This window comes from Austrofundulus limnaeus, unplaced genomic scaffold (assembly GCF_001266775.1).
Source record: "Austrofundulus limnaeus strain Quisiro unplaced genomic scaffold, Austrofundulus_limnaeus-1.0 Scaffold2243, whole genome shotgun sequence".
Lineage (NCBI taxonomy): Eukaryota > Metazoa > Chordata > Actinopteri > Cyprinodontiformes > Rivulidae > Austrofundulus > Austrofundulus limnaeus.
The window spans coordinates 7849-21788 of NW_013954645.1; the positions used below are offsets into that span (position 1 = coordinate 7849).

At 39.4% G+C, this 13940-nt stretch overlaps 1 protein-coding gene across 1 annotated transcript in view; it reads right to left on the bottom strand.

Moving 5' to 3' along the window:
* LOC106537315 (acyl-coenzyme A thioesterase 4) overlaps nucleotides 1–9029 on the bottom strand; it is a gene marked incomplete at its 5' end in the record, with an annotated part of 12633 nt that extends 3604 nt beyond the window's left edge. Inside the window, 4 exon segments of the mRNA XM_014034700.1 lie at nucleotides 2530–2620; nucleotides 2795–2877; nucleotides 2947–3066; nucleotides 8860–9029. Of these exon segments, the coding sequence (XP_013890154.1) occupies nucleotides 2530–2620; nucleotides 2795–2877; nucleotides 2947–3066; nucleotides 8860–9029 (464 nt within the window).
* Between the last annotated feature and the right edge of the window lie 4911 nt (nucleotides 9030–13940).

The window sequence follows — 13940 nt, forward strand, 5'->3', positions numbered from 1 at the left end:
ACGAACAGATGGTCGGACATTCTCCTTCAGGATCTTTTGGAAGATAGCAGAATTCATAGTTCCATTTATCACAGCAAGTCTTCCAGGTCCTGACGCAGCAAAACAGCCCGAGACCATCACACTACCACCACCATATTTTACTMTTGGTATAATGTTCTTTTTCTGAAATGCAGTGTTCTTTTTACGCCAGATGTAATGGGACACACACCTTCCAAAGAGTTCCACTTTTGTCTCATCGGTCAACAGAATGTTTTCCCAAAAGTCTTGGGGATCATCAAGATGCGTTTTGGAAAAAAATTGAGACGAGCTTTAATYTTCTTTTTGCTCAGCAGTGGTTTTCTTCTTGGAACTCTGCCATGCAGGCCATTTTTGCCCAGTCTTTTTCTGATGGTGGAGGCATGAACGCTGACCTTAACTGAGGCAAGTGAGGCCTGCGGTTCTTTGGACGTTGTTCTGGGGTCTTTTGTGACCTCTTGGATGAGTCGTCGCTGCGCTCTTGGGGTAATTTTGGGCGGCCGGCCACTCCTGGGAAGGTTCACCACTGTTCCATGTCTTCGCCATTTGTGGATAATAGCTCTCACAGTGGTTCGCTGGATTCCCAAATCTTTGGAAATGGCTTTATAACCCTTTCCAGACTGATAGATCTTAATTACTGGCTTTCTCAATTGTTCCTGAATTTCTTTGGATCTCGGCATGATGTATAGCTTTTAAGGATCTTTTGGTGGACTTCAGTGTCAGGCAGCTCCTATTTAAGTGATGTCTTGGTTGAAAACAGGTGTGGCAATAATCAGGCCTGGGTGTGGCTAGAGAAATTGAACTCGGGTGTTAAAAACCACAGTTATAGTATATTTTAATAAGGGGGCAATCACTTTTTCACACAGGGTCATGATGGTTTGGATTTTTTTTCTCCTTTAATAATAAACACCTTCATTTACAAATTGCATTTTGTGTTTACTTGTGTTGTCCTTGAATATTGTTTAAATTGGTTTGATGTTCCGAAACACTTAAGTGTGACAAACATGCAAAAAAACAGCAAATGAGGAGGGGGCAAACACTTTTTCACATCACTGTATATGTAAACGGTTCAATAACATTACCTATTATTTCCTTCACAAACATCATATCCATGTCCACCCAGTTTTTTGATCTTTTGTCAGCAAGATATTTTACGTTTCTCCTTTTCAGTTCCATTAAGAAAAATACTGTTGGTACAATCCATAACTTTATGACTCACATTATCTACTTTTGGTATTTTTTTTCTCCAAGACTTGGGCCAAAATTCACAAAATAATGCTTAAATCAATTTACAATATCATTCTGATCATAGATTTCGTTATCATCCTTGACAAAGTGTGGAACACATGATTTTTCTTTATTTTTCAGAACACTATTCATTATTTGCCATGTTGTTTCCATATCGCTTTTACTTTTGTCTAATAAATCACTGTAATATTCCTACTTATGTTTTCTTATAATCCATTCCAGCTTGTTTTTATACTTCTTGTATTTGTCTTCTGATTCTTTTGTTCTCAATTTCAAGAAGCATGATAACAGGTAATTTTTTTCAAGCATTTCTTAAGCCTTTTTGTCATCCACGGTTTGTCAACAATGTTTCTCCTTGTATACTTTTTTGCCCACAATTACTAAAATATTCATAAACACCTCATATGCTCTGTTTACATCATCAACATACACATCTTTCCATTTTTGTTTTTTAAATTCATCTTTTAATTTATCATTTAAAGCTTTTTTATGTGTTTATTTATTTCTTTATATCAACATTTGTATTGCATTGATCATTTCTATAAATTGTGAAAATTGGTAAATAATCACTTAAATCTGTTGTAAAATACCACCTATCACCTCTCCATTAGTTATATTTGTAAAAATGTTATCCGTTGTTGTAGCACTATGAGTTGTGATTCTTGAAGGTTTCAATATCAATGGATAAAGATTTAAATTATACAAAGATTTTATAAATGAACTAATATTATTTGAGTCTGTTTTATTTCCCAGGTCAATATTATAGATACAGTAGGTTCCCTCTACACTAGATAATACAGCTGCATAACAGATATTTACTTTGTTTTATGTCATCTTTAACTGCCAAGTGTGGTCCTCACCCTCACTTGTCATTTGGGGGTGGCACCAGGGGTGGCCAATTAAGTCCCAGGGTTAGCACTTGCCCCCCTGGCCACCATTGTGGCCCCGCCCCTGGGTTGTACATGCATACAATGACATGTATTACTGCAACGCTGCAGTCACACACAGCACATGTTCACCACTCACAACATCTGCAGCACTTTACACGTGACTACATGGACTGACAAACATTTCCATGTTAATATAACATGTAAAACAGATTTTTCTGTATGTGGCGTACATGTATTGTTTTTTTTTCTTGTTTTGTTTTTTTTTTTCTGTGAGGGAGACCAAAGATGCCATGCAAATGTCCTGATATCGATATTAAAAAGTTACAAAATCAGACAATTCAAGCTAACCCTGAGAGAAACAGTTGATGTGACTCACCTCCACTTTGTATGTGGGGTCAGAGGGGATGGGCAGTAGAAGATCACGCGAGATGATCGCATTGTTCTCATTTCTGACCTTCCCACCGTTTCTTGTTGAATGAAAAAAGTGACATTTTATAATCTTTTGAAAAATAGATTCCTCTCTTGTTCTGACAAATAGCATTATCTCGTTTGGAACCAGGCATTATCTTTGGTTGATATTTTTATGAACTAGTGTTACAGTTTGAACAGAAATAAAAGCCCTGGAGAGCAAATAAACTTACTTGACGAAGTAGCTGATTATTCCTCCTAAAGAGCCATCTGGTGGTTGAACATGACTTCCACTGATACAAACAGCACACCTGAGCTGGGACAAACATTCAAAGTCATGAAACAAATGCCACTCAAATGTTCAGCCAAGAGAGATTCATTTAACCTTTATAACTTTGGAATCGACGGCCATTCTCAGGGTGATACTGGTGCCCATTGACAGACCCAACATGGCGATTCTGCTGCTGAGGACCTGAGGATGCTGGGACAGGACTCTGTAGGCCGTCTACAGGAGGAGAACATGTTACAGCTACGACTGGTTTCTGTTCTGGTGTCTCATCTGTGTCACAGATCAAGGACTCAAGGAGTCATTTTCAAGACAAGACAGTACAGTATGATTTACAACATTTAAAACAATTAAAAACAACACAGTGTGATCATCATATAATAATTTTTCTTACCTTGAACAACTCTGAAAGTCATTTATTTGATAAATATTACACACATATCTATCCAAGAGGAAGTGTTTCTTAACTCCAAGAGCTTCAGTGACCTCAAAACAACTTTGTGTCTTATTCTAGTTTTAACACACCAGTTCATCTTTTTAAATATCTGCATGTGAATCAAATGTGATCAAAAACTGATCCAGTCCAACTTGTTTAACAAATGCTTGTAATGCAGTCACACTAACAGAACATCGTTGAGATTATCTACTCGTTTAAGGAAGTAGAGAAAATTTCAAATTTTCAAATTATGTTTTAAGGTAGAAATTCACTCAAAATAGAATATTAAGTAATATTAAGTATGTTTAGGCTGGACCAATAAAGTTCAGACAGCTTCTTCAGTCACTGATTACATTACAGCAGGTGAATCAGTGTCAGGAAAGATGATTCTCAGACCAAGTTTTTGTATTTTTACTCACTCACAGACACTCTTAGTTTTCTGTTATAGTCCAGTGATTATGTCAACAAATATCCTTCAGCTGCAACTTATTTGATGGCTAAAAAGGCCAATTCCTGAGCCAAAAATTTTATTGAAGATGGGGCATATAGTTAGGCCTTTCTCTATTTGGACACTGACACAAATTTTGTTTGTTACCTGTTTACTGAAACATATTCAAGTTATAGTTATATTATGAACATAAATTTCAAACTTTCAGCCTTTATTTGACGGTATCCACATTACAATTGGAGAAAGTATTCAGCTCTTTAACTCTTTGACTCAAAGGCTATTTCATGGGCAGGTGGGGACAATTCCTTCATTATGTCTTTCTTAATGAAGCAGATAAAAGGCCCGGAGTTCGATTTCAGGTGTGGTGCTTGCATTTGGAAGATTTTCCCAAGAAAAAAACATGCAGTCAAAGGAGCTCTCCATCCTTAAGGATTAGCAAAATCTACAGTTTGGTACATCCTCAGAGAGAAAGAAAGAAAGCACTGGTGAACTCATCAATGCAAAAAGACCTGGAAGCCCACAAAAGACAACAGTGGTGGATGATGGCAGATAAGAATAATACAATACAAAATCTCTATGGTGAAGAGAAACCCCCTTCATAACAGCCAACCAAGTGAACAACACTCTCCAGGATGTATCCAGTGGTGGCTGGTCAATAGGGGGCGCTGGTTCGTGCTACAGCTTCCCATAGACAACTCATTTGAAGATTTTGGACATGCGCAGTAAGTCCTCAATGCAAAAGTATAGGATTGCCTGGGTTCGCAGCAGACCTGCGAACACAGGCTGACCTCTGAAAGCACACCAGCAGTGGGTGGGTCCACCTGTGATGACGAGTCGATGTCAGCCATGTTCAGTACGGAACGGCAGCCAGGAAGAAGCAAACTTAGTAAGCTTATGGAGAAGCTAACAACTCAGCTCTCATAGCAACCTTTTTGATGAGAACCCAGGAGAAGGTTAAACCAAAAGAACCTGGACATGATCAGATGGACATGAAGAGCAGCAGACAAAAGACAGAGGGAAGAGTTTACACTCCCATCATTTTACAAGACTGGATTATAAACAAGGCTAAGCTAACTGCTAGTAGCGAGGCTAATGCTCCGTTTCTGCCTTGTTTTTCAAGCGTGATCTGATTCAGCATGGTTTAAAATGGGTAAGAGATAAGCTAAAATACTTTTGTAATGCTTGTTAATCATAGTATATTATATCACTGGTGAACACAACTTAAAATAGTATATTTTATGATGTAAATTATGTTTTGACAGATATTAGAAGATATTTTCTTCTTTCTGCTGCCTTTCATTTATTTATCTTTTTTCTTCTGCTGTGTATAGAGTTTATTTTGTTTTATAATTGAATTAATACATCTTAAAACAAAAAAAAAACATACTGTAATAGAGGTGCAACAAATTGCTGCTATTAAATAACATCAATTGTTTTCTATATTTTAAATATTAGAAAGCTCACTTGAAGCCATCTTCATTTTGAATTAAATATGTGCATTTATTTTTTTAGGTGAGCCATTCACAAAACATCTGATCAGAGCTACACTGCTGCAGACAGGTTCCTGCAGGACAGTTCTCTGAAGCAGTTCTGAAGACCATGGAGGCTCACCCAGTGCTGAACAGGACCAAGAAGTCTGATCTAGTCCAGGAGCTGCAGTGGTGATGTGGCTCTGTACCAGCTGCTCTTCATGGAGAACAATCTGCAGGGCACCTTCAGAGACTGTGTCTCTGCTGAAGATTCTCATCACATCTCCTCTGACCACAGCTGAATCCGAGAGGAGCTTCAACACTGAAGACAATCTAGACTTTCCTCAGGTACACAACATCACCATGGAGGTGATGAAGGTATTTGCTTCTCAGTAACAGAAGAGCAAAATTAATATACGTAATATAAAATAAAACACTACAGGACATTGTAATTCTGTTTTATTATTTTCATTTATTTAATAAATACACTGCCGTTAAACAACTTTGTGAATAATTTTTGAGATATGCCTATTTTGGAGATGTAGCACCCCCTGGAGAAAAATCCACCAGCCGCCACTGGATGTATCAATATCCAAATCTACCATAAAGAGAAGACTGTATGAAAGTAAATACAGAGGGTTCACTGCACGGTGCAAGACACTCATAAGCATCAAGAATAAAAAGGCCAGACTGGACTTTGCTCAAAATTTTTTTTTAAAGAGCCATCACTGTTCTGGAAGAACATTCTTTGGACAGGTGAAACCAAGACTAACCTCTACCAGAATGATGGAAAGGAAAGAAAACAGTATGGTGAAGGCGTGGTGCAGCTCATGATCCAAAGCTCCACATCATCTGTAAAACATGGCAGACGCAGTTTGATGGCTTGAACACACATGTCTGCCCATGGCACTGGGTCACTAGTGTTTACTGATGATGTGACAACAGGACAGAAGCAGCCAGATGAATTCTGAGGTATTCAGAGACAAACTCCTCAACCCAGGAGCTTATTACTCACAGCAGCTTGTGATGTCCATGAGTTCAAGACTTCAGGCCGTCATTGCCAACAAAAGCTTTTTAATCAAGTATGAGAAATGAACATTTTATTTACAATTATTTAATCTGTCTAATTTCTTTTGTGCAACTGAAATGAAGGGATTGTGTTTAAAAGATGCTTTAGTTTCGCACATTTCTACGCAAACTGTGTTCAACCCACTGAATTAAGCCTGAGAGTCTGAACTTCAATTATATTTGAAATGGTTTGTTCAAAATTCATTGCAATAATGTCCAGAACCAAAATTAGGAAAATGTTGTCTCTGTCTAAATAGATATGGACCTAACTGTATGTGAGTTGTTGTAGTGGCGATGGTACTGGCATTAGGGGAATCTGTGTTTCAATTGTTTTTTTTTTCACTTTGTTCCAGCTGTCCTGTTCTCCTCCAGCTTCTTAGTGCCTTCAAAGCAACGCTGCTGCCAAGAAACAGAAACAGGATCACAAGTCCAAACCAGTGCAGTTGGTGCTGCATAAGCGTGGCCTTGACTTTTCTGTAATTAGTTTTTGAAAGTATCTTACTAGGAGGCACACACTCATGCAACGTTTATCCCACGTGAAAGTAGGCCTGTCACGATAACAAATTTTGCTGGGCGATTAATTGTCTCAAAATTTATTGCGATAAACGATAATATTGCCTGGTGACCGTTTTACAACTAATAATTATAAAAGCATAATATGTAAGTGTAATAAATCAATAAACTTTAATTTTTAAAAGAATGTTTAACAAAGTGGACTCTCAGTCTCTAACAAAAAATGCACTTGAATAAAAATAAAATAAAACAAAGAACAACAAAATGTAAATTAAACACCACACACAACTAAGACAGTAAATAAACAATATTAAAGAGCAGCATCTCTTTAGAGATGAAACAAACTACACAGCCTGGTGAGGACCCACTGTTTCTTATGGGGACATAAGCCCAGTTCACATCCCATGTAAAGTGTAGGCTAGGTTTAGGGTCAAATGGTAATAGAAAATACTGGTAAATGAATGAAAGTCAATGCAAAGTCCCCATAAGGATAGAAGAACAAACGTGTCTGTGTGTGTGAGGAGGGGACAGTCAGAGCGCTGCGGGGAGGAAATCAGACAGTTCAGAGTTTTCCTCAGGAGTTTCTGGGACAGCTACAGGCTTTTTTTTTTTTTTTTGGGTGTTTAGTTAAAACACAGATCTTGCGTTTAAGTTTCCTGTTATTTTTGGGAGCTACAGGTAAAGTCTTGACGAGTTTGTTGCGGGTCTGAGGGAGTTTCAGCCCCCCCACCCCTCCTCTCTCTCTCTCTCTCTCTCTCTCTCTCTCTCTCTCTCTCTCTCTCTCTGTCTCTCCCTCCCTCCGCAGCAAAATCCAGGCTCTAGTGCCCCGACACTTGCTGCAGCCCCGTTCTGCTTTGAAACGTTTATTTAGCAACGAGCTCTCATGCTAAAGCGGGAGTTGACTCCTCCCACACTAAGAAAACAGGAGGGGAGGGGTCAGCTGCAGGAGCTCATCACAGGAGCTCATCCTGTGCAGCGGAGCACAGAGAGGGAGAGACACGAAGTAAACAAACAAGCAGGAAAATGAAACTTATCGGCCCCTTTTTTTTTACTGACCTCAAAAAAAGTTATCGTGCAATTAATTGATTTATTGACTATCACGACAGGCCTACGTGAAAGCACTCTAGGACAACATTTAGAGAAGCAAAATCTTTCAGGCCTGTCAGCTTAACCTCTTTTCTGCTGAAAGAAATTGAGAGGATGATAGATTTACATGTTAAGATATGGAATTTAAATGATATCTCATTTAAGTCCTAAACAACATGCATATCAGGCAGGTCTTTCTACAGAAACAACCTTGTGTGATGTTTTGCGAATAGAACGCAGTCTGGCACTGTGCTTGGCTGCTTCTTGAACATACAGGGGGCATTTGACAATGTACCTGTAGAAGCTATAAAGATAGCATTTGTCAACAAAGGTTTTGATAAGACAACGAGCTGGACTAATTTTCATGCTTTGCACAAGGAAAGCATCTTCCACTCTGGGGGACTGTTGGATAGCCATTAACCTCAGAAGGGGCTGTCCACAGGGAGGAGTAATCTCGCCCCTGGGTTGGCTCCTGGTTGTCGACACCCTACTAAATTCCCCTCTTCACGGGCGTGCCTGTACGCTGTTCTCCTCCTTTCAGCCTTGGCCAAATGTATCTCCATTTCTGGTTCCAACCACGCTTCCAAAACTACCTTTGAGGTGATTAGGCGGATGACAATGAATATTGCGCACTTACAATTTGGACGTCAGCAAACTTCTACCCGTGCATTGGCTGAGCCAAGACAGAACTTGCAAACCCTTCCAGCAAACTCTTCCTTGAGAGAGGTGAAGGAGATGAGTGCATATAGCTTGAGCTGGACAGAGCGGTCTAACATGATCAAAAAAAAGTCAGACTACCGGACAATAAAACCGCAATGGCTTTTTTTTCCCCCTGGCTGAAGCCATTGTGCTGATGAACCACCCACAATCACACTCAGTCAGGGACACACTGACATGGAGACACACACACCTGAGCAGAATTGAACAGACATGAACTGGATAGAGAGAGACAAGAAATATGTTGATCAGAATACCAGTTCCATCAGATTTACCTCAAAGTAGTCGTTGCCCACATGTTTCCCAGTTTCCATGGTAAATTTACAGGTCATGTAATCAATGGTCATGGAGGCGATTCCATGAGAAGCCAACAGAGCTGCTCGGTACTCCACCAACTGTCCTCCTATACCCCACAGGTCCAGGAGACCAGGAAAAGGTCCCGGGCCTTCAGGTGAGACAGTAACAAAAACAATCATTATATTTACAGGAGACAATTTTACCACATCAATTACATCAGTCAGCCAAAACTTTATTTATATAGCACTTTACAAGGCAACCAGTGTTGCACTGCAAAGTAAAAATACAGTAGGATAAAATCATATAAGTGATAACACACACACAAAATAAGAACAAAACAAAAAGAAAAGAGATTGGCCTACTGCATGTGCTCCTTGGCGTTAAAAGCCATACCAAAAAGATACGTTTTTAAAATAGATTAAAATCCATTATGAGATCTGGCAGACCTCATAGAAAGCAGGAAACTGTTCCCGAGTTTAGGAGCTACAGCTAAGAAGGCTCTGTCCCCCCTCAATCGAGTCTTAGGAACCACAAAGAGCATCTGAACTTTGACAGTCTGAGTCCAAGGAGCTGACAACCCTGTTGAATCCTATCAGTAGGATCAGTAGTAGTATTTTTTTAGACAAAAAAGTTTAGCTCATCCATCTTTAACATCCTTTAAACAATTCCTCAGATTCTCCATACATTGAGGTCCACCAGGTAAATAAATCCAGTATGAATACATCAACAGCAGCTCACAGCTGTGAAAAATAAAACTGAAGTCATTCAGAAATGTTAAAGTAAAGAATATTTGGTTTGTGATAATATTGATGACACTGGTTAAAAAGCTTACCTAATCTGTAATCTGCCATTGCAAACCGGTACGTTTCCTGGCAGAATGAAAACAGCCAAAGACAAACCTCTTTATAAATCTGGCAAAAATAAAAAAAATAAAAAAAACTACAAGCCTATCCTTATTACCTCAGTTTTCAAAAATACTTCAAAAAATTGTGTAACAGCCAATAAGAAAAAATTATAGACAAACATATGCTCTATACTGAGTGTCAGTGTGGGTTAAGATCAAACAGATCAACATCATTGGCAGTTTTAGACTCAATAGAACTCAAAAGAATTGATAACTAATGATAAAGGGATGGGATTTAATAAGTATGTACTTCTTCCACGACTTTTCTATGTGTGAGCTATACAAAAAGTATAGCAATGCTTGTGCACTTTTTAATTTAAATTGTTTTGTCTCTTTTGTGTTTTGCTTAAAAAGATTAGTTACTGCTTTTAAATTTAGGTTTTACAGCATAAAAAAAATTGGCCTTGATAAAAATAATGGTACCCCAAAACTAATCTGTCCACAGGGACATGTTAAACCTAGGTGTGTCCAGTAATCAGCATCTCTGGTCCCTTCAGTCTGTAATCAGACTGTCTGTTTAAAGGCTGACAGGTAGTCACAGGCCTGTTTGGTATCATGGTTTGTAACACACTGAACATGGAGCACAGACAGCTGAGGACTCAGTGTCTCAGTTAAGGACAGTGTCTCAGTTATTGACATCATGTTAACAGTAAATACTACTGTCTCCAAGCAGTTTGATATTCTTATAACTAAAGCTGCTCCGATTATTCAGAAGGATTACAGAAGTGAAGACAAACTTCCTGGACATGTCCACAAAAGGACAACTGATGACAAACTGAAAAGACAGATAATGCAAATGATCGTCATCATCATCATTTATTTATAAAGCACAATAAAAACCAAAGTGCTGTACAGGTGCATAAAATAAAAACAATGAACAAAGTACAGTAATAAAATGAACAATAAAATCAAACAAAACAGCAAAGGCTGGCCTAATAATCCTGCTCTTCAGACTCAAATGCNATTTTCACCAGTCATTTTCTGTTCATGTATTTTTACTTTTACTTTGTTAGTTTTTTTCCCAAGTACTTCATAAACTTCTGAGTAACTCTAGTAAAAACCTTTACAGACACTGAACAGAAATCTGGAGTGGTAGTAGCTGAGAGTGAGCCCTAACTTATCCTCTGAGCACAACTTCAGTGTCCTGTCTGTTTTATAAAGAAACCTTTGATCAAACTGCAGCTGGTAAACATTTCAGCTCAACTCTAATCAAGATGGCCGCCGCAGCAGACTGCCTGTAAGAACGTGAAGCAGCTGCTGAGTTTGAATGAGGAGTGGTAGTAGCTGACAGTCATCCACAGCACTGAGCTCCTACATGTTGTGGTTTCACTGCTGTGGACACACAACAGCAGGGACGTCCTTCTGACAACGTTTGGAGGACGGGGTGGGGGTCTCACTGACAACCAGGGAGGACCTTGTTGCTATGGCAACTAATGAGCCCCACTGGAAAAGGGTCAAACATGTCGGAGACGAGGAACAGACGCTGAAACTGAAGCAGAAACATGAAGCCTCTCTGCAGAGCTGGTTTGTTTTCTACTGGTTTTTAAAAACACCAGCATCAAGTCAACAAAGATGTGATTATTCTGTGGTTAGTTGTGTGGTTAGTTGTGTGGTTAGTTGTGTGGTTATTTGTGTGTTTATTCTGTGATTATTTGTGTGTTTATTTGTGTGTTTGTGTGATTACATTGATGATTTTGTGTACAGCCTGGTCTGAGTGTCCATCAAAGATGGTGTTAAAGTTTTGAAGTTAACACAACTAAACCTGATGAGTTTCATCTTTGTGTAAAAGAACAGTTTAACACAACAGGTTTCCTCACACATTCCTGGTAAAATGAACTGATTCAGGTTGTGAGTGTGAGAACCAGCTGTGACGACATGTTGTTGTTGTTSTGTGCAGCGTGCACASAACAACATGTTGTTSTGTGCAGCGTGCACGAGGCCATCTTGTAAATTATCTGTGGTTTACTTCCCCTAAAGCACTAACAGGAGAACTAAAGTCCTGATTAGTGCTTTAGGGCTTTTGRTGATTTTAAAATGTWTTAGTGGATTAGCACTTGGTAAATTTAGAAGCACTAACTGAGGTCTATAAATGTTTTTGATCAACACTAAAGTTAAGAGCTGAGGGTGAAAACTGTCACATTTTGTTTATGTTGTGTGTCACTGATCCACAGGTGACATGTTAACAACACACAAACACAAACACAGCTGTGTAGTCACCGACAGACAACACGTGACTCATGTCTGTTGAACAACGGTCATGGGTTGACTGGCTTCTTTTAGTGCTTTACAATTAGGGGACCTAAATATTAGTGTTTTAGGGCTASTGGAGCTGATTGTTAGATCAGTGCTGCCCACCTCTGTGTATTAGCTACAGAAAGGCCTGGAGTTGAACCCAAGACCTCTAACCCACTGCTCCAGGGCACTGCTCCTCCTGTTTTCTCACACAAACATGTCAGGAGGAGGAGACAGACCAACCACGTCTGGATCAACAGGCTTTAAGAGGAGGAGATAAGGAGGCCACAGGAAGAGGAGTCAGGAGAACTTGGAGCAGATCTCACAGGACTGACCAGGACTGACCAGGACTGACCAGAACCTCGTCTGTCAGAACTCGTCTGCAGATGGTTCAATCCCACAGGTGCTGAGAGGACACACACACACACACACACACACACACACGCACATGGGTGTGAGTCCACTTTCACACTGTCTCACACCATCAGAAGAGCTGGGTTCTCCTTCCAGCCTCCNCCTTGGTGGTGAAGGCATTCCTCAAGTAAGCTCCCCCGGAGACTATGGCCAGCTGCCTTCCATCTCCAATCAGCTCCAGAAACACCTGAGCCTGAAACACACCCACACACACAGAGAGAGAGAAAGAGACCAGGGCCTGGGGTCGTAACATTCAAAATAAAACAGTTCAGCTGAGCTGATTTCCTGAGGGAGTTTCTGACGTCAGCATCTCTTGGTGCATGATGTTACAGATAATAAATAAAATATCTGCAGGTTTTCTTGTTCAGGTTTAATAAAAAGAAACGATCCTTTGATGAGCCGTGAACAGCAGGCTGAGGTCTTTGTTTGTGTTTTTATCTGTCTGGACTGTGTTAGCAAAATATCTCATGAACTGCTTCCATTTAACAAAGCTTTTAGAAAGTAACCATCTACTGATACGTTGTTGGAGTCAACATGACTGCAGCTCCACACTGAAGTAATTCTACAGCTTTATACTAACTGAGTACATTTACTTCTTTACAGTACTTAGTTTTGTTGAGGATTTGTAATTTTACCAATACTTTTTTTAAAAAGCTACTTGTACTTTATTTATTTATATTTTAATGCTGAAAATGATAGTTTTACTTCTTTACTTTAAAATGAAACAGCTGGTTATTTATTACAAATTAAAAGTGTTTGAACTCATCATTAAAGATGTTTCTGCTGTAAAAAATGAAGAGTTGAATTTACTGAACAAAGTCAGCTGGTTCCACTGAACAAATAACAAATATTACTGGATTTACTCAACCTGACTTAGTGGAACCAGTTTGGTTCAGTAAATTCAGTTTATTTCTTAGAGAGTGTAAAAAAACTTTTACTTTAGTAGTTTTCTTATCAATGAAATTRATTTTCACCAGTCATTTTCTGTTCATGTATTTTTACTTTTACTTTGTTAGTTTTTTTCCCAAGTACTTCATAAACTTCTGAGTAACTCTAGTAAAAACCTTTACAGACACTGAACAGAAATCTGGAGTGGTAGTAGCTGAGAGTGAGCCCTAACTTATCCTCTGAGCACAACTTCAGTGTCCTGTCTGTTTTATAAAGAAACCTTTGATCAAACTGCAGCTGGTAAACATTTCAGCTCAACTCTAATCAAGATGGCCGCCGCAGCAGACTGCCTGTAAGAACGTGAAGCAGCTGCTGAGTTTGAATGAGGAGTGGTAGTAGCTGACAGTCATCCACAGCACTGAGCTCCTACATGTTGTGGTTTCACTGCTGTGGACACACAACAGCAGGGACGTCCTTCTGACAACGTTTGGAGGACGGGGTGGGGGTCTCACTGACAACCAGGGAGGACCTTGTTGCTATGGCAACTAATGAGCCCCACTGGAAAAGGGTCAAACATGTCGGAGACGAGGAACAGACGCTGAAACTGAAGCAGAAACATGA